The sequence below is a fragment of the Emydura macquarii genome, unplaced genomic scaffold (genome assembly GCF_026122565.2).
Source record: "Emydura macquarii macquarii isolate MOO-44397 ecotype Brisbane River unplaced genomic scaffold, CSIRO-AGI_Emac_v2 contig_2205, whole genome shotgun sequence".
NCBI classification, from domain to species: domain Eukaryota; kingdom Metazoa; phylum Chordata; order Testudines; family Chelidae; genus Emydura; species Emydura macquarii.
Window position 1 is genome coordinate 31,914,300 of NW_027132342.1, and position 21,780 is coordinate 31,936,079.

The window sequence follows — 21,780 nt, forward strand, 5'->3', positions numbered from 1 at the left end:
GTTCTCTGCTCTCACTCCAGATTGGGCTGGCTTGAAAACCACGTTTCATTTTTCACATTGATATGCCAGATCATCAGTTGTAAACACAAATGTCCATTGAGATCAGCGCGGACCTTTTACAACACACAGCACTATCTGGCCTCTGTTTACTAAGCTTACAGAGTCGATCTTTAAGAATCTGCGGAAACAGACGGAGAAAAACGTCCATCATTTTCACATTTGTGTTAAGAAGCATCTAAACCAGACGTGTCATTTATTAACACCAGAGGTGTGGACTCGTCTGTCTTTTTAAGGCTATTGGAAAATGTAGCTCAGTCAAACTAAAACAGGCCCCCCTTTTCCATCTCGAAAGCCATTGTACAAATTAAGCTTTTGTGAGCTGTTGAAATACAGGTATGTGGATGGCTGCTCAGGATTGATCTGGCTGTTAGTAGACCTGTTAGCAGTAAGCTAGTCAGACAAGCGAGGGCCTCACGTGAACAACGTCCAGCTACTTTAGTGAGCTGAATATTCGACAGGAATTATTTTCTTCCGTCCCAATAATCATTTCCTTCCTCCTTGATCTGTTATTTATTCTCCCCCTTTGCTGGGGGGTGGGGGGGGCAGTTAAAAGAAAAAAAACCCTCATTGTTAAGCATTTCCTCTCTGCTATTCTATTATCTAAATACAAGATCGAGGTTAAAAAAGGACCATCCCTCCTGCTTGGTTGTTAAGACGGAATGGCACCAGAACTAGGCAAGGCCGATTAGGTCTGATGTCCATTTCTCGACTATTCAGCTAAAACTCTGCCTTCGCGCGTGTGCCCCTTGGATATATATTGCAGGTCAAAGATCCGGATCGTCTGCCACTTCCTAGGCACTGCAATTGTGAGTGTCTCCTTGCGCCCCGGGTTATTAGCCTGTCTGTCTAGTTTGTTCTGCGTTGGCGTTCTCACTGTCTCCGAGCGATGGCATCGCCACGGGCACCCGCTGTCTGGGTGCCCTCTGGGGTGCACGGCGCTGGCAGAGATCTGCTGAAGCTCTGATGGCAACCGACCCTCCCTCGCGTTAGATGAACCGGGCGCAAACGAAGCTCCGCCGTTTCACCGCGCAGCGGAGTGGGGTCAGCCCTCCCCGGGCCGGCGAAGAAGGGAGAGCGGAGCTGGGCCATGAGTAGAAACACCCACTCTTTGAAAGAAGGGCTGTTTATGTCCTGCTTGTTTGGCCGGGGGAGGACACGCCACGGCGGGCAGCGAGACGCTGGCTGGGAAAGGCAGGCAAGGCTGGCTCAGCCAAGCCGCAGGGCCAGAGGCGGAGGCGAGCAGGCACACAGGAGTTGGGGCAGGAATGGTACATTCCCCCCCCCCTTACCCCACCCCAGCCAGATCAACGCCTGTGGCTGACCCGAGGAAATGGACCAATAATCCCAGGCCAGCCGTGGCTGTGCGCTAGAGCCTCGCCGGCTTGTTTACAAATATGCCTTTAAAAAAAAAGAAAAGAAAAAGCACTAAACGCCTTGGGAAACAGAGTGCCGGGTGTCTTTGAAATGAAAGCCACATGCCAGGCCGGGGCAGCCCGCAGTGCACTTTCAGCCCAATAAATGTCCCTTGTCAAAGGCAGCTAGTAAATACAGGGGAGACGGGGACCAGGAGCAGCGCATCTGCCTGGAAAACAGGCTCCCAGCGAGCCTGGGCTCTCCATAGAGACGCTAGGAAACACGCTGCGGTGCACCGGATCCTGGCTAAGGAGAGGCAACAAGTCCCGTCCCGTCCCCCCCGGGCAAACTCCCGTAAGAAACGCGCCATCGGCGCTTCGCTGGGCACGGAGGGAGAGCGCCCTGCCCCGGGCGCCCCGGGCTGCCCCCGACGGGTCTCCCCAGTTGCAAACGCCGGAATGCCCCGGTTCGGAGTGACGCCCGCACGCCGGGAGGGGAGCTGCAGTCCGCGGATGGGACCGTCCCGTTCACTTGTCCGGGACGCTCCCGCCTTCTCGCCCCTCCGACGGGGCTGAGCGCCCGGCGATGACACCGCTCCAGCTTCGCAGCCCGGCTTTGAAGCCGTTTCCCTCCGCGGTTGATGGGCGGCTGGTTAGGGCAGCGTCGGGCCGCATCTGTTAGATCGGGGAGGGGGAGGCACCGCCACGCGTGTTGCTATCTCGAGTGTGCGCGGGCCAAATCCTGCTCGCCTGGACATCGCGCCGCTCTGCCGACTTCAAAGGAGGGGAAGGACGCAACTGGGGGGGGGGGGGGGGAATCGGCGCCACGTACGTAATGAATTCCTCTCCAGCCCCTGAACCGGCAAAGCTGACTTCGCTGGCGGGGGGAGAAGGTAAAGGGGGCGTCTAAGGATCTCAGGAGAGAAGGAGGCAAATCACACAACGCCGGGCCGAGCGCTCCCTGTACAGCGCCGTGCCGCAGGGCAGATGCCCCGAGGGCGGCAGCCGCTCGCCAGCCCCGTGGTTAAGGGCAGCCCCGCAGACGCGCCGCTCTGTTGCAAGAGATGAAGGAGCTCCCGAACCTGCTGCGGAAGGGTGTTGGGTGTGAGGCAGAGACGTTTCGTGGCCAGAGGCCCTGAGATAACCCCCAGATTAAACGCTGCCAAGGGGCTCCCGGCCCCGACGTGTCAGACCTCTGAGGGCTTTCGTGTTCAATAAAGAACCTGGCTGGCTTTCCTTCTTTCCTTCCCCACCTTCTCGTCGGCCGCGGTTCGCTCCCTCGGACTGCGATCCGGCAGCTGATCTCACGCAGGCACCGCGAGTCCATGGCGAGCGCCCATCAAACACGAACCGAGCCTGCCTTTCAAACCAAGCTAGCTGAAGGAAGGAACGGGAGGGTCGCACACAACTTCTCCAGGGAACCGTCATGATCTGGGGGCAAAGTGCCGGGAGCTACAGCCCAGACACGTTGCTCACATTGTCCCTGTCTCTATATTTATGGGCATCCGCTCACGGCCCGAATCAGGTCCCATCCTCGGGGGGAATTCCCTTAGTCCTTCAGGTTGTTTAAACAAAGCGAGGGGCTAAGACACCAGTAAGACGAAGGGATTTCCTTTGTCAATTTCAAAGAAGATCCCCCCCCCTTCTATTTCAGCCAGTGCTTTTCTAGCATTAGGGGCAGGCAGAAGGCTAATGATTTGGCCTGGACTCTAGGGATCTACTTGACACTGTTGCTGTCTTCCAAACAACACGCGGCTTTTAGCGCCTGTGCCGCAAACCCGGTCTATATTTGTGAGAAAGAGAAACTATGTGCTCAGGCTGCGCGGCCAAGAGAAATCTCTGACTGCAGGGGGTTGGCTTCTCGAAGCGGAGTTCTTCTTCGAGCTCTTAACGCAGCCCCACGCTAAGGGAATGACAAGCTATAGGGGCTGGAAGATGGATGCTTTCACGGGGTTACTTTACAAAGTGAATTTGAAGTATACCAGTAAGGGAAGCTGGGGGGGCACTTGAATATGACCGAACACGTCAACTGCTGGGGAAGGGGAAAAACCTACAGTAATTGAACGTTAGATGTAGAATGGCAAGTGGCCAAACGGTTCAATATTTTACCTGCCCTCTGTTTCCTTTGTGGAGGCGTCACCCACCCACGCTTCAATATATAGATTTGGACGATCTCAGCCTAACTCGAGAGCTGCACCGACGTGAAACCCATCCAGCAACAAACACACCAGCCTACAGTGTTATGAATCGTTTTCTAAAGCTTAGCGATTACTAAGTGGACCTTCTTTTGAGGGGTGGGGGAGCCACAAGGGGGCGAAGAAAACAAATGCAACCTGAAGGAATGATATGACTTTAGAAATATTCACCACAAATCATCGAAAGGATTGTGGGGAGTCAAATGATCTAGATGTAGAATAGGGATAAACCGATTTACAATTGACCAAGGTATTTCTGTTCGGGGGAAACAAAATCAAATCGAATGTTCTTACAGCAAACATACGTTTTACAATGCAGGCATATTGTATTTAAACGCAGTTTAAAACGAGTTACTTAATATAGTAAACTTCATACTCAATGCATTAAAATACTGACTATGCTTTTTTTAACCGCAGCCCTCGGGATACCTAAAGGACCCCGATCCAACTCCTATTGAATTCTGTAGAAAGATCATGTCCAAAATCGTGAACTTTCTTTCCTAATAAACTTCCTCTGTCGCCGCGCACCATTCAAGCAGAAAAATCTGGTTCAATATACACAGCTGCCCTCCGCACTTCACATCTTGGACATGAGGTGTTTAATCAGAAATATTTTGAGAAATGGTACTAATATCTGGCCTCTGTGTGATCAGTTAAAACGTAACAATAAATCAAGTTTTTTACTTAATATTTTCATATTCAATCCTGTACTAGCAGAGGGACAGACAAACGGGCTCTATTTTCATCTCTATTTTTAAATTAAAACAAACGTATCATTTACTAGTTACGCTGGTCCCGATCCCACAGGCACAACCAAAACTCAAAGAAGGTAAATTCAGGCACTTTCACAATCTAACCACCAAACAATCTACACTCCAACTACCAAAGGCAAACAGCAGTAACGCTGCGGTTTCTACAGGTTGGTACTTTGACAATACCTTAGTGGTTTAGTACATTTCTTTTCTGACACCTGCGCAGAGGAAAACAAGAAAATCCCGGTCACTTTAATTGGAGTCAGATAGATGTTCCGGAAGAATAAAGCAAATTTAGGGAACGCAAAGTTTTGCTTTCCCCATAAAGGAAACAGCAGAATTGTTTTCGAAGCTAAGCCAGCTTTGATGAATATCACTCTGGAGTAGGTAATGACTGTTCTTAAACCATCGAACATTTCCTTACAAACAAAACGGCCTGGGATAATATTGTAGTGTGTGGATTGAATCTTAACTCAATAGGAAATCTCAACAGAGATGCGCCACAAAAGCAGAATGGACTTTCCACTGGCTCTAGTTTGAATTAGAATGAATCCTGTTACAAAAAACAAACCCAACACGAATTCAGTCTGCACATTATCTGGGGGTTATATTAGTTCGTTATCAAGTCTGTGAAGGGTTAGAAATTTGAGCAATGAAGCATCATAAGGATGAGACCTGCTACTCAAGAATGCAGCTTGCCAGGACCCGATCTTGTCCCGTACTCCACTTCAGAGCCGGCTCTGACTGCCCACAGTCAATAGAAAGTGCTCCTTTCACGTCGGCGGGAGTTGCATCGGGCCCTGGGAGGAGGTGTAGCATCTGGATCCTATTCAATTCGCACTCTTTCGGAGGCTAAACCGGTTCGAAATGAGAACGGGCATAGCGGAGGTAGGTCTCCACTGCAGCAGCTGAAAACTCGGTTGGAAATGCAGTCTGACCCCCTGTGCCATTGTCTAATAAATTAAGGAGATACATGTAAAGAAAAACACAAATCCCGTTTTCCACATCAAAGAAATAGGCACATTAGGAAAAAGAGGCCCAAACATGAATACACGAGCTCGTTAGTAAGTTAAAGTCGAACATTTGCTGCTCATTTTCCCAGCAGAATTAATTTCTTATGTGTATTTTTTTTAAATGAGCTCATTGGACGTTTTAACTTTCGAAGACTCCTAACTAAATTAAATTAAAAAAAAAATCCCCTCTATGGAGAATTACCCCGAAAGTGACTCAACCTAGCCCCGACGTGGACTCTAAAGCATTCAAGGCTTCACACACCTAAAACCCCCAGGAATGGTCATCCACGCTTACCTGGCTGGCCTCCGGATTACTATCAAGACCATTCTAAATGTAAACGAGCTACATTCGGCAGCGACGCCAAGACAGAAAACAGCGCAGAGGCCGGGGTGTGTGGGTGTAGGGCTGAGATTTCATCTCACGTGGTTTTTTTTTTTAAACCCATGAAATATAGATCGAAATTCCTGGTTTTAAGCACGAAGCTAAAGAAAGGTGGTCACAGAAACGCATCCGGGCTTTAAAGAAAAGCTCGCTCTCTATGCAGCGTGCATTAACAAACGGCTGCATTGATTAGACGCAGAGTGACGGGGACTGCTAGTTTTCAAGCCCAGATCAGCTGAAAGCCCCCCTGCTTTTCGCCATGCAACATAAACGTTAGCTCAGATTCAAACCGGTGCAGTTCAGCCCCATCATTATTCATGCAGCGCCCAGGCTGAAAGCCACACAGCTCTTTGATTCGAACCGGTGCAGGATTTGGATCTGGAGAGTCTCAGCATTACTGGGTCCTTCGCTGAGAGCCGCATGTAGCTTTCGAGACGGAGCCTTTAGTCCCAGCTCCCGAAAGGTTCTCGGCCTTTCTGACCACGAGCACCTAGGCGAACACAAGAAAAGGACGTGGTGGGGAACCGATTTGCTGCGGATCTTTCATCCGCGATGCTTTTCTTTTCCCTTTCAACTCTACCTCTTGGAAAAACACCATATTTTAAGCTTTCCACATAAATATTGATATTGGCAAATAAAGCCAGCTCGCCGGCCATGGCTAGAGACAGTGTGCTTTTTGTTTCGAAATTGGGCAATCAACTTTGATCCACGGCATTACAAATCGCCTACAAATATTCAGAGGAGGGCCGGGGCCTCGTAACTTCTCTAGACTTACCTCGACTCGCCCCTGCGGCAGAACCTGCCTGAGGCATTTGCTCCTATCAGTGCGAAGGGGGGGGGAGGGGGTAGGCAAATAGTGCAAACTAAGGTAGGTCCAGCTCAAACGTAAGCCACGTGCACCTCTCCGTTTGTGTCAGTAAATCAAGAAACCAAGGGAAGGTTGATCTTGACGCCCTGGTTTGTATTGTGATCACAGGGCAGTCAGGACAGCATGCCCGGGACGACCTGGGCATAGGATGGAACCAGATCGAAGGCAAACTTGATAACCACTTGGAAACTGAAAGTTGCCATACAAGGAACATAAAACGCCAACGCTGTCCGGCTCAAGAGTAACTTGAATCACGCCGTAGGGCCAGGCTGTACAGTGTACTAAATGTATCCGACCAGTCTTTAAGATGTACGGTCTGCAACAGAAACAAAGCAAATGATTACTAATGAAAATGACAACATTAGCAGGGTCCACACACAACTGCTGGGTATGGGTCTATTCTCAGACAAAACATACATAGAAGTCAATGGGAATGGCCCCAAAATAAGGAATGAAAGTGCTGCTTTTAAAGAAGGGAAATTAATTGATCCCTCAGTTTCTAACTATGGCATTTTAAAAACTAGAGATTGCTTTGTGATCTTTAAGGAGCCGTTGGACTGTGCCTCTGTGAGCTAACATTGCCTTAGCAGCAAAAAGATCATTCAATTTCACCAGTCCTGTTCTTCAGAGAGGTTTCAATTTAATAAGAAACTTTTTGTGAGGAGGAAAAAAAGTCTTCAGAAATCACTACTTAGTTGAGCCTGTTTAATTTTCTTGGACTGCCTCCACTTCCATCATCTGCTTAATAGTATTTGTTTTCTGTGGCATGCATTCTTCTTTTCCCACATTAAGAAAATTGTTTTTAAAAGAAAACTGCAGAGGAACTGAATTAAATTAGGTGAAATACAAAGAATTCATTACACGGGCAAAGAAAGAATTCATGTTAGTCCTGTGTTTTTGCAAATGGGCAGACTCTTGATTCTCTTGCAGAGGATGATGGCACAACACCTGTCCTGATGAAATGACAGCTATAATTTTATTACAATCATCCTGCAGGAAAATAGATTGTCTCCATCAACAGCAACTTGAAGCAATAAGTTTTAATATTCTTTTAAAAATCGTGACACAGAGCAGTAGACAATTAGCACCGATAGGAAATAGAGGAGTACTGTCTTTATTTTTTATTGCTTATTTCATTAATAAAGCCTTCGCTACATAACAGCAACAGTCTTTCCCTCGAAAATTGTTTTGTACAGAGAAATACCAGACTAGTTGATTTAAAGTCTTAACTAACTGGGTGTTGGGGCTCATAGGTATTAATGCTCAACATAAAGAGTTAGGCAATCAATCAATCAATCAATCAAATACATTAAAATAAAATTGCTTGTGGTGTTCCAAAATAGTTTTTAAAATACAGAGCACACATCAGAAAAGTAGAATAAAGACAAGCCCTCTGCAGCTACTAAAAACAAAAATTACCTTTGGTAAACTCTTAGTACAGCCTGGAAAGATTGCCATGAACAATTAAGAGTCCTGGCACAAAATGCACTTGCTTGCCCCTAAAGATTGAAGAGACCATTGCATTTCAGCCACCAGGACACTTTGTGACTATCTGATCAGTGGTTACTGGCTTTTTTTAGTATGCAGGTGCAGGTAAGTAATACTAATGCTTAAAAGAAATACAGGAAACCAAATGAGAATTCTCCCCTTCCAAAACCAACCAATCAGCCAAAAAATCTCAGCAAAACACAAGCAATTTAATCAATTGGATAGTGGGGCAAGTAAAATTTAGCTAAACTGCCTAATTAACATTATTTAGCTAGACTATCAAAAAGTGCACCTGTCCAGTCATTTGCCCTTAACTAGGCACCTATTTGTATACTGTTATACAAATAACTCATACATGCTTCCTCTTCACAGTTTTATTGGTGTCAATTTCAAATCCCCATAGAAGAGGTTTGTCCAACAAGGGATTAGGATTGATTACACAATGCCTCTGTTCAAATTACTGGCAATTCCAAGATAGTTGCAAGGTTGGCTGAAATGTAGGGAGCTCTTCAGTTTTTATAGAGAAAGTCACCCACAGCTTTATATACAAGGCCTTCTGCACCACCATAAATTGCTTGAGTGAGTTGTGGATATGGGGAGCATAGGTAGAGTGGCTACTAAGTGTGATCAGCTCCTCCCCTGCACAAGGTGTAGACCGGGCCCTTGGGGACAAAAGGAGGAACTACTACAAGACCCATACCTATATGGTATAGAGAGTGTCAGCATCCTTGAACTGGAATAGAGGGATGTGTTACAAATCTGTTCATTTACAGGTGGGTTGGAGATTTTTCCCCCACAGGAGGGCTAGTTTCCTACAGAAAGCCCATTTTTTTTCTGACTTTGTGTGAGAATTTTTCCTTTTCTATTTGAGACTGGAATAATGCCCAATTTCCTTCAGTATCCCAGTCTCATCTAGTTTATCCTACAGGCTACAGGTAGTGCTGCAATAGTTGAATTATGTGCCATGGGTTCCACTATCAATGTTTAGGCCTGCAGAGGTTGTAAATCAGTGCTGAATCTGTTTCCTTGTCTTCCTAAGTTTATAGCTCCCATACCAAGCCAGTATAATGTTTTTCACAAGTCTTTACAAAGATTAAAATTGGATAATCTGTTTTTTTTCCACTTATGACTGTAAAAAACAAAACAAGCAACAAAGATTGTGGGTGTAAGACTTTTATGCTAGTACAGTTAAGTACAAACAGCTTTGATCTAAGATTGGAAATTTGGCAACTTAATCATGCATAATATGGTTCAGTTCTTTTCTGTATTATTGGAGATGTCCAATAAAAACTAGTTTTCATAAGGATTTTTCTCATTACACAATATCACTTTAAGGTATCGCCTTCCAGTACAGCCTGGCTCCCATTACTGCTAATAGGAGTAACTTTGGCGTTCATCAAGGAAGGAATGTATCTCCATAAATACACATTTCTATGACTGCCTTACTATGCTGTGACACTGAAATCAAAGGACTGTTAATCAACTACATTCTTTGCAGTGCCTTTAATTTGTGCAGTAGGCAACCAAATAGCAGTTATGCTCCTGTGTATGTGTGGACTGATCTGGATCCTAGTTATAGGAGCATCTTTGAAAATTATAAGCATCATTCAGTACATCCACATTTAAGGGATACATGTTTAAGAGAAAGGCCTGTTAAAAATAATTATGATGCTCTATTAGGGTAAAATGCAGCACTAACCCTACATGAAAAGAAATCTGTAGAATGTTTTTTTCTTTGTACCAACCAAAATATGTTCTGTAAATACAGCAGTGTCTTGTTAAATTGGGGTCAGTTAAAAGAAGATAGCACTTTAAAAAATAATCTTTTTTTTTCAAAATAGGATTACTGTTTAATAACTGTTTACTATATGAGCAGAAAGGATTGTACAGTGAACAAGAGGCAAACAATTATGGTATGTGGTCATTCACATGCAGATTATTTGAGCGTCATTGACACATCTTAGGCTAACAGAGTAATAATGTTCAATTTTTGTCGAATTGTTCAATGTTTGCATTGAACCCTCTCCATTTAAGGGCGCTGTGATTACCAATATTCAAATAGCTGTAAACCTGTTACAGCTTTCTAAATAAATAAATAGTTAAAACATTCTCATTTTATGAGCTCAGATACAATGATGTTGATGGAAACAGAAGTAACTATAAGCTAGATAAAAAGAGAGTTCAGTGTTTGGATCAGAGGAGAATAAATGTAACAACTTCAAAGAAGACTTTCTAGTGGATTTGCTAAATAACACAGTTATTAACCAATCTCTACATGCATATTTCTATGTTGATCATTTCAATCCCAATTTTGAATCGTTGCATTTTTAGATTTCTGAGAACAAATTCTATACACTCACCAGAGGAATTTTAAGTGGATATTCACATTAATTTTTTCTTCCTGATTTATAGGATGTAAAAGAAAAAAAAATGCCTTACTTGAAAATATTGATGGATTGTTGTTCAGAGTGCTGTTGCACCTCTAGAAGTCTATGCTCCAGGATTTTTGTGGATCTGGCTTTGCTGAGCCACCAATGAGGAGAGGTGTTTTCAACATACAAGGTCAGTGTAAGTCTATATCAGCTTTTCCTCATTCAACGCGTTCCTATTCTGACTTCAGAAAACAGAACTCTCTCTCTGGGAAATTTGTCCTTGAAAATACTCTGATCATGTTCCTCACAAGGAAGTATTTTCTGATATATACAGGAAGTAGCATATGACATCTTTGTAGCTGTAAAGCAGTAGTTCTCAACTGTGGACCTCTAAAAAATTTCAAGTGGAGGTGCAGACCCATTTGGAAACCTTAGATACAATCTGCAGACCCCTCCCGGGTCCGCAGATCACAGGTTGAGAATGGCTGTTGTAAAGAACAGGGCCCTAATTGATAGAGAAAAAGATGTCATATCTCATAAATATGCTGCCATATGTAGACATCCATACTTTTCATTCATAATATCAGACATTACAAAGTTGTGTACCTTCTGCCATAAAATGTTTGCACAGTCTAAGAGTCTGACTCAACTCCAACTGAAATCAATGGAAATCTTTCTATTAATTTCAATGGGAGTTGGATCAGACCCCTTTGTCTATATTTGACTAGACCTGATGCCCCTTCAGTGTTCTGAACATTATATAATAGGGCTCTTTGAAAAAGTGACTTTTACACTATGATAATGCAATGTATAACAGAGAATGACATTGCAATTTATGTAGTAAAGACTGCATCATATTTTGGCATAATCCACACTTGACCTTTGAGTGGCTATGCTATTTAAACTATGCCACAACAATGCTAACTTGTGCAATAGCAGACCAAGTATAATACTATAACAAAGAAGTATGCTACACAATTCTGTCACTTCAGAGTACTTGCTCAAAGATTATGTTGTAGAGTAGTTAAGACAAAATTATCACAGAGTATTAAGCCTTAAATGATGATGCCAAATCAGTTATTTTATTCGTGCCTGGAGATGGTTCTTAACTTTTGAAAATTTGCAGTGCTACTCTGATGAACATAGGTATAGTTTCCCCTTACATAGCGTGAATTTTGGAATACAAATCCCCTTCATTTGTTGCTGCTCTCTTATGTGCAGTGGAGTGCAGATCGCCACCTTTTTCACCTGTGGGGGTTAGTCAAATTATACAATGATAATGAATTGCTAGATGTTACATTAGAATCTCTGCTTTAGCTGACACACATATAAAACATATAGATGGGCATCTACTGAGTGACTGTACAGTTGCACATATTGGAAACCATATTATTTCAGTGATGGAAGAAGGTTGTTCCTGAAGAGGTGCCATCCTTGATAATATAATGGTAGTCATAGTTTTCAAATTTGGAGATCAACATGGCATCTAGAGGCACATTTGGATCTTCAAATTAGCATTAAGTAAACAGATATTTGATCAGGTAAGTACCAATTTGTGCACACATATAAGGCACTGGATGCCATAACACACGGTCTAAGGGCATTTTATATCCTTGTTTATGATGAATAACAGCTTACTCCACAGGCAGTTCCATTGATAAATTTCTATTCATCCTGAATAAAGTAATTGGTGTAATGGGCCATGTTCCATCCTCATCCTTGGATGCTCCAGAAACCTCTCAGAATCAGTCCAATAAGTATCAACTTGATGTGAATCTATTTATATTCCCATCACTAACAGAGTCTCATGCAGCCAGGGAGGAACAGAGTCTCCCTTCCTTGAGATCTCAATGCATACTGGAGCTCAGCTAACCCAGGTACTCCCCTCCCTTCCATCTTGTGTCTTCTTTTATACCCCTCAGCTCATGACTAATAGGTTCATCAACCTTTCCAGACTGATGAGCTAATTAGCTGCTTATCCCTAATCAGCCTTTTCCAGAGGAACTGACTGGTGCCTAAGATCAGAGTGCTGGCTTACCAGTTATTTTTCAGCATTTTGTCACACTGGCCTTCAATATGAACAGTAGGCCCAACACAGTAAGCAGCAATTAATCATTTTCAAAATTTAAATAATAAAAATTAGTAGATAGATTTTTAAATAGAAAACATTTTAGTTCATTTTAAATAACGAGGCAATTAAATAGGAAAATATCAGCTTCATGACCCAAGGCTTTGCATATGAATAGTAAAAGTCCTAAACATCAGTATTAATGCAGCTTTCCTTTGGAGTGTTCACAATAAACGGTGATAAAGTTAAACACTTTCAATCCATATTAATTTGTGGATGTTAAAAAAAGGACAACATGATGGACAGTTCACAAAAAAATGCCATATGGAATTTACACTATGTTCCAAAAACAACATCAACATAGGAATTTATGTTTTCTTTATTGACTGACGTCACAAGTCCCATTAGCTTTCCCACCTCAGTCTCAGTTTGTAGGGGTTTAAGGCTTCACAAGAATAGGATGAGGGTGAAAAGCAAACAGATTAGGAAATACCAAAGACTTGCTTCTCTATATCTAATCAGCAATTTTCACCCTCTAAACTAACAATTTTTTAAAAATAGGAATACAAATCAAAAAGCCTTTTCTGTCCTATCTATGGATGAAAACAGTGATTATTAAAAACAATGACAGTTTTTACAGGGGTGCTAAAGGTAAACATGGCATATTTCTTATGCTTTCTCATGCTTCCTTCATTAAAACTGCATCACAAAACTTTTACACATGGGCCCACTAGTTTGAATGAGACTATTTGAACAAATAGCGATTGCCTATCACTGACTTAATTTCAAGGGGGTAAATTCACTTCTGTACTTTATTCCACTAGAAAAAAATGTTAGAAGTCCTTGCAAGTATAAAACATTAGTAGTTTGCCATAGCATCACAACAGAACAGTACTAACATAATTTAGCATTAGAATTCTCACATGCACCTCTCCTATTACTAGAAACAGATACTAGCATTTTATAAGCTTCTAACGTGCTGAGAATTTCAATTGCTTCTTCAATAATTACATATATGTAGACTTTTCTGAGGGTGCCATTCTTGGCCATTAGAGTTCACAATACAATTTATAAGCATAAACATGGTATATATTATTATTGTATTGTAAGAATTCAGTATTTCAGTTTCTATCATATATTCTCAATAATAATTATGAACCTTTATTGCATTTATACATTTAAACTAATTGTTATAAGTAAATCTAAGCTTTTCCCACAAATCACATTATAGCAATGGAAGTTAATGGATTCTGTATTCCATATACCACATGAACACATAAGCAAGTACAAAAACAAAATATGATATTTTACTGACATGTATAAAATATCTTCACCAGAAAACAAAAGACAAAAAACCTGCAAAACATGTATGGTAAAATAAATCAAACACAGTTCTCTGAAACTTAGTATCCAGTTGGTAACATATATCTAGAATCCTAAAATAATTGATAATCACAGACCTCTTGAAAAGAAACAGTTCTCCATACATTTTGTATGTTGAAGTTTCAACTAATGCTTCCCAGTTTTTGCCTTCTTCTTTCCACTTCCCCATCCCCCACTGAGCTGGACTGGATGGTCTCGAAACGATATCCGCTCTTTACGAAATGGACTCAAATGTGTTCTTTCTGAAGCACATATGTCCTTTGCTACACAATCAAACAAAAGGCATGAAAATGTGTCATTAGTTCAGTCAAATTAGATTATTTTTAATACACTAAAGTAAAAATTCTTCCATCAACATGATGGTAGTTTATACCTTTTTATAACTTATGTGTTTGTGCTTTTTCTTCGAAGTAATTTCAAATTTAAAAGAAGCTGGTAGTAATAACTTTGTAAATATAATACTTCTGAAAATAAACTGCAAAATTATTAGACATAGGCAATGTGGATATACTAGTTTCCCTACTTACCCATTTTGAAATTATTTTAAAGAATACACACAAGATACATTAGAGAAAGAAGTCACCCATAGTTAAAGATGTCTTGTAACCACACAAAGAACAATCTTGGAGGTTTTATCTATTTGTCTAGTTATTGTTTTGATACATAAGTACAAATACAATGGGCCAGAATTGCTCTAACTAATATTAGTAACCCCTATGCAAGTACCTAAGTAATGCAACTACTGGTTTCTACAAACAAGCAGTTTAAGACAAATTGAGTAGTTTAATAGACAAGAGAATAATATGTAGATGTAATTTTATGTTAAGAAAATCAAAACTTCAACACTGATAGAAATGTCTCTCTCTCTTTCTATTATGCATTTAAAATCCTCTAATATTCTGTGTAATACATCGCAGACTGTGTAGCAAATCCCCAGAGAAGAAAAGGGTGAAAACAATACAGTTATCTAAGGTGTCTGTTACCAAGGAACTAAGCTAAGAAAGTCTAACAGAATTTCAGAAGTGTCTTTCTGCCAGCTATCAACAGAACCTGTTCTAATTTACCTATTCCGGGTAGTCCATACATTATTTTCAACACTTTTAATTAGCTGCATTAAAGCAGTTCATAGAATCATGGAGATTACAAATGAAAAAGGCCTATTATATCATCAAGCCAAAACAGGTGTGTTCACTGTTATGTATGTGTTGTCTAATTTAGTTTTAAGTCACAAGCAATAGCACCCTCATTTTTTCCTTCAGAGCTTATTCTACAGTCTAATAGTATCTCACTGTCAGGACATTTCCCCAAATATTTAGCCTACACCTCCCCTTTTTAAATTTTGTCTCATTACTCTTAGTTATACCCTCTTGCACTACCCAAAATAATTCTTCTCTCTTCTTGATATTTTGACCCTTCAATTATTTTTGACATATCCCTGACTTCTAGTTGTGGCTTAATCAAGCTATACATATTCATCTTATTTAATTTTTCCTCAATTCTTTTCTGATACTACTCATAATAGACTTAATTAATATGATGTCAAAAATGCCAGTGGCAGCTGTTGCCCTATCTAGGGGTCCCAAAATTGGGTCATTTTGTTACTTATCAATGGTAACGATAGTAACAAATTTTTAGAAAATGTAGCTAGTACAGACAGGAACTTTATTAGGGAGTAAGGAATTATGGTGTTTAATTATTAATGGCAGTTTATTGTGAACTTTTCAGGGTATTCTTTAACTGGAGCCATAAAGTACTAACAGAAGACATCCCATGCTGACAGCAACAGATTGGTAATTTCAATAATTTCTTTTGTGAAGTTTCAAAGTAAGCCTAATAAAACAATAATATTAAGAAATTTCTTTCTGTCTTAACTGAAGGAGAGAATCTGAGATTGGAAAACATTGCTGCTAAAAAGAAAAGGCATCAAGAATATGGAGCATGGTTTGTTTATTTGTGAAAAAGAGGAAGTCATTGTTGCATGTTTAAACTGAAAAAAAAAAAAAAAAAGTTGGGGCTATTGTATGTATGTGGCAGTCTTTCTCCAGCATTTGTCTTACAATCTGTAGCAATACGAATGGGTGAAGATGGAGACAATAATTATTTTTCTTTATTCTTACCAAATATTTTTCTTTTTTTTTCTTCCCCCCTTTCATATCTTTTACATGGAAAAAAAATCCCCATGCCAAAATAGCTCTGGAAGTTCACACAAAAGGGACAGACTTCAATGGAGAAAAACTTGAAATTAATCATACCCTAACTACTAATACCACTGGCTGCTTATAAACTTCTACATTGTTTAAAGTTGATTGCCAGTGGAAAGACTCCAGAAATCTTTGCATGTAGGGTTTTCTGTTTTTCCATGTATGAATGTTCATAATTCATTGAAAGAGACAGTACTGCATTTCCATTACTATGAAATACTATTCTGAAATGATAATGTAAAAAATTTCCCCACCGTTTGGTATAATTTGCTACAAGACAATTGTTAATGCCTTAAAAATTATTGATATATATATATATATATATATATATATATATATATATATATATATATATATATATATATATATATATATATATATATATATATATATATATATATATATATATACACATACATACACATATTTTTTTTATTTGGACAGAAGGGAATCATGTTATACTAAAGCATGAACTAGTCTTGCCCCAAAGTCCTGAAACTTTTTAAAAGTCCACAAATTTACTTTCTATTTCTGATTGTAACTAATTGTTGTATTTTTTTTAAAAAAGTGTGTTAATTTTTGGTAAATAAATATGAATTTACTAATTGTTAGAATCTGTAAACTGTGTCAGCAACAAGTGATGTTCCAGCAGTCTGTGAATAAACTGGTGGGAAGAACGACAACTGTATCTCAGATTTAGAAAAGTCTATGCAGTTATATGTCACAGGTTAGGATTATACTCTCACAGTCTGTTGATGGTTTTGCGGGTTTCCAAAAAATCCTACATGACCCGATTCTCTGCTCCACTGAGTTTATACTCAGTGAAGCAAAGGGGGATCTGTAAAGGTGCCCGTTGTGGCCGCCTGGTTATCTGCAAGGCTTCCAATGCCTATGGTCTGCTCTAACCTGCACCACCTGGCACTAATTCCAGCTAGCTAAGCACAGCTAGAGCATAGGGCACTTTAGCTATTCTCTGTCTCCATATCTCACAAGGCTCATGTACGGAGTGCAGAAAAGTGCTCTTTAGTGGCTAAAAAGATCAACTACTGTCTAAAGGGAAAGATTAACCAAACTACTATGAAATCCTCAGAGTTTAGGGATTCTGTAAGCTATCCACACAGCAAGATATTTCACCTCTCAGTGCCTTAGTTTCCCCAATCTGTAAAATGGGAATAATAATACTGACCTTTGTAAAATGTTTTGAGATCTATTGATGAAAAGCACTGTATAAGAGCGAGGCATTATTATTACTACTACTACTACTACTAATACCAGCAGTCTTAGCAGAGAGGCTAAAGACTGAATGCATAGGGAGATTCAACAACCTTATCATACCTAAAGGTTGCCCCTTGAATCAAATTGGCAAAGGAGTAATAGTGAAGCCTGTTCTTTTCTATACCTATTCTAGACTGATGCTGCAGCCTCTACACACAGAAAACTACTATTGGTTTTCACATTAATCATGACAAAGATTGGGCCCTGTGACTGTGTGATCTACACCGAAGAGGCAGTCTGAGTGTCAATGGAGGAGTTAGCCTAGTAAAAAAAGTACCCAAATTTTATCTCAGTCCTCCCTGGAGTCAAAAGTACAAACAATCTGAGGGGAAGAAAAATAAAAAGGAACCAGCAGTAGGGCAGACACTGCAGAACTAGGATTTATCTACACCCAAATTGACCCTGAAATAACTATATTGGTTTTAATTGACAGTTTGTTATTTTACTGAAAGTTGTGCATGGACACATTTATTTTGGATTAAGAATGTCTTATTTATACAAAATGCACCTCCATACACAGACTTGCACTGAAATAACAAGAGATTTCAATTAAAACCAATTTAGTTATTTTAATGTCAATCAGTCTATAAACAAACCCCCTCCTAATCCTACACTATCAGAATAGAAACCTGGGCACACTTCTCCCGAGTGAAGTGTTCCACTAAAGAGGGAACCATCTCCAATGTTCCTGGTCCTGTCTAGATCCAGGGGGGCACAACAGGAACCTGCAGAATAGTCTTAGTGCTGGCAACACCATTTTGAATTGAAGGAGTGGTCCTTACTTATATAGCACCACTTATTCCCAGAAATTCAGCAGTGCAGTCTCTTGTTCAAATGAATGGGTATCTGAAATACCAGCTTATGTTTCTTCTGTTTATTTATATTTCTTGCTCTTTTCTCCTGATTTCTCTTTTTCTCCTCCTCATTGCTATATGTGTTTGTAGCTGTATGTTTCCTTCTGGCCACAGGAAGCCAAGCAAGAATATTATTTTAGGGAGTTATTTAAACAGCCAAGGTTGGTGGGGGGCGGGGGGAGGCAGAGGATGACAAAAAAAGAATGAAAAGATAGAGGAGGATGACTGATTGAAGCTACAGGAGATAAAGCCAGAGATCCCTACTAAATAACAATACCTTGCACTTGTATAGCATTTTGTATTTTTCAAGGTTCTGTACCAAACATTAACCTCAATGGGGCTACTTACATAAGTAAGAGCTGCAGGGTCAGGCATTTATTCATTGCAAAAGTATTCTGTGAGCCTTAGCTGTTGTCTTTGTGCCCTTTTTCAAAGTCAGACTCTACATATAAACAATAATTTGCAATCTTTCCAGGGTTAGTTATAACTCTTTCTATTGATATCGCTAATAATATCTCAAAGCTCTTATTATATGATCATCGGAACAGATATTACAACAGCACTGGATTCTGCATTAGCTTCTTTTCCCTAAAATAAAATGTTGCTCTGAAATGAGCGGACATCTGATTAGTATACATCTGAATAAACAAGGTTTTTAAAGGGAACCTTTGCTGACAAAATAGCTGGAGGTATTTACATTAATAGTTTGTTAAATATATGTAAATAAACAATTATGACTAGTTATCATTATACCTTTACTTTATTTTGTGTTCCACAAATTAATTAGTAATGGGTCTTATCCAAAGCCCACTGGAGTCAGTTGAAAGACTCTCAATGACTTCACTGGCTTCAGATCAGGCCCTTGTGTTTTTAAAATGAACACAGACAGAGATGAAACAAATTGTAATGCAAATTAATAGGATTGTACTGGCTTTTGTTTGGTGACCACAAGAATATTCTTATTAATAATTATGATTAGTATTACATTTAAATAGAACCTAACAAGTCTATTAAATAGAATAATTATGCACTGTGTTAAACTGAAACATTTAGCCAGGTCAGAGTAAAATCGTGAACAATTCTTAAACAAGAAAAGTGACTAACTCATACTACTCATACTTCTAAAATTGTGAAGCAGTTATTGAAAATGATTTGTTTATAGTAATACTATGTGTTTTTGGCTATGTGAAGCTCTAAGTCTCAAAGATATTTTCAGGTGCTTATAAACAAAAATAATGTTTGGTGTGTAAGTATGTGCTGAAAGCATCTCTTGAGTTTGGTTAGAGTGTTCATATTTTCAAGCAGTCACTTCTCTGATGTTTAATCTGTTTTCTGCTAATGATTTGTTCTGGTCTTTTTTGGTTAAATCCCTCATTCTTTAACAAATGTCAAGGTTTACATATGCTCTGCTTGGATAAGTAATGCAATATGTAAAATGCTTTGAATGAAACTCTTGGTATCTAGAAAAAAAACTTTGTTAAACAGGTTATGTTAGAAATTTCATGATGTATGCTAAGACGTCATAGGATTTTAATCGATACACCTAACTAGTTTTCTGGATATATAATTTATTTCAAAGTCCTTACCATATTGTATTGCTTAACAGCAAATACTGCATAAGAAAGCATGGAAAGAAAGATTCAACATTTTAAAGAAAGTGACCAGAACAAATCCTTAGCAGCAAAGCGTTTACATCAATTTAAGCTCTGCGAATGAGTTAGATTCAGCAGTTTTAGGGGTGAGCTAGATGCTACAATCTAACAGCAGTTGCTTTTTATGTTGCTTCTTATGTCCACATTGAAGTTAGACTTACCACTTCTTCTGAAAGTTAGTTGTACCAGTTAAACTTTGTTATTAAATAGATAAAAATCAGGGAAGAAAATAAATATAAAGCACCTATGGCGAAATTCTGGCCCTTTTGAAATCAATGGGAGTTTTAGAGTAGGAGAAGGATTTTACTCCTTATAACATATTTGGTGTCTCAGTAAACATATATCGTTAGCTTGATTAGGTACACTATCATAACATTTTAAACCAGTTCAGAATGGCTTTTGAATAATTTAACTCTAATTTTCAATTTGATCAATTTTTCATGTATTATTTCACACTTATTCTGCAGTAGCATCAAGAAATCTCAACCACTTTTCTGACTCAAAAACAGACCTCTAAAAAGCATAACTCTTCTTATCAGATTTTGTAGCATAAATGAGATGATACGTTTAAACTTTTGACAATCCTACAATTTAGAAAGGTATGTGCAAAGATCAAAGATGAGGAAAAAAATCTCATAGGATTTGGGGTACTATGTCTTTAATTATATTCTTGTTGTTTAAATCCCAGTCCTGCAAATATTTGCACAAGCGTTAAATTTTATGTACGAGTCTCCTTGACTTCATATTAACGACCGGCATAAGTGTTTATAGGATTGGAGCCTGAGCTTTGAATTTTATAAACAAGACAACTAATTTCAAATATTTTTTGTCACTTCAGCCCTCATGCTACAAATGTTTATGCACATGAATATCCTCACTGATCTCCAAATGCATAAAGATACTCATGAGTTTAAGGGTTTGCAGGACTGGGGCCTTAAATTGAAACTATTTATTTATGGCATTTCTACATAATGAAACAATGTTTTAGAGCCAATAATCCAGTTTCTCAATCTCCCTATAACTAGCTATAAAACACAGCATTTTTTTTTTAAATTACAGGTGATATTAAGGTAGCTTGGCACTTCCCATTACAAGACTGTTTTCAGCTGTTTTGCCAAGCTATATCTGTTTTGGCTGGAATAAATTTTTCATGCCAGGTATCTGCCTCAGACTGATTATTTTTAATTCTGGTGACCTTTTATCTGAGAAACTCTGGCAGTCCTCCTGCTTTGGAGCAGAGACATCAATTTTAGTAAGGGGGCAGCCTTTGTATCAGGGATGTGATTTTTGCCATTCCCAAAATCTGCTCAAATTCGGCCAAGATAGAAACCTTTGAAAAATCTTAGCTCACACATGATAAGTACAGACTTGCCAGGAGATTACACACACACTGAGCATTCTCTGGTCTAGAGTTGCAGGGACTGAGTAGGACTTTCCCTGCAACTGCTTCTGCAGGCTGGGCCAGGTCCAGGTCCAGGCATGGAGTAGGAAACTGCCTGAATCGAATGCAAAGAGGACAAGATCTGGATTGGGGAAGGGGAAAGACAACAGGGCAGAGAGCTGGGGTGGGAGGCAGAGAAGATTGGAATTGTTTGGGTAAGGGGACTGGGAGCCAGGAAGGGAAAAAGGAGCTTATAAAAAGGAGAGAGATGGAGATAGGATGAAGAGTCATGGGGAAGATGAGAAAGGCTGGGCAAAGAGACTGACTGGAAACTAATCTGGTGGGAGGAAGGAGATCGAGGGCGGGGACACAAATCTGATGAGAACCCAGGATGTATGGGGAGAATTGGAACTGGCTGGCCAAAGAGACTAGGACAAGGAGGTGGCTGGTCAGGACACAGATTGGATGAGAAATTTGGGGAGGG

The 21,780-nt window shown here is 40.1% G+C and overlaps 1 protein-coding gene across 7 annotated transcripts in view; it reads right to left on the reverse strand.

The window, feature by feature from the left end:
• Window positions 1-11,579: 11,579 nt before the first annotated feature.
• Window positions 11,580-21,780, reverse strand: part of LRRIQ1 (leucine rich repeats and IQ motif containing 1) — a 136,556-nt gene continuing 126,355 nt past the window's right edge. For 4 of the 7 annotated variants that reach the window (XM_067559860.1, XM_067559859.1, XM_067559857.1 and 1 more), the window contains one exon: window positions 12,914-14,196. In XM_067559860.1, coding sequence (XP_067415961.1) covers window positions 14,060-14,196 — 137 coding nt within the window. In that variant the 3' untranslated portion in view covers window positions 12,914-14,059. Of the gene's footprint in view, window positions 11,731-12,913; window positions 14,197-21,780 lie in introns of those variants that run through there. The other 3 variants (XM_067559856.1, XM_067559858.1, XM_067559861.1) reach the window with 3 other exon arrangements.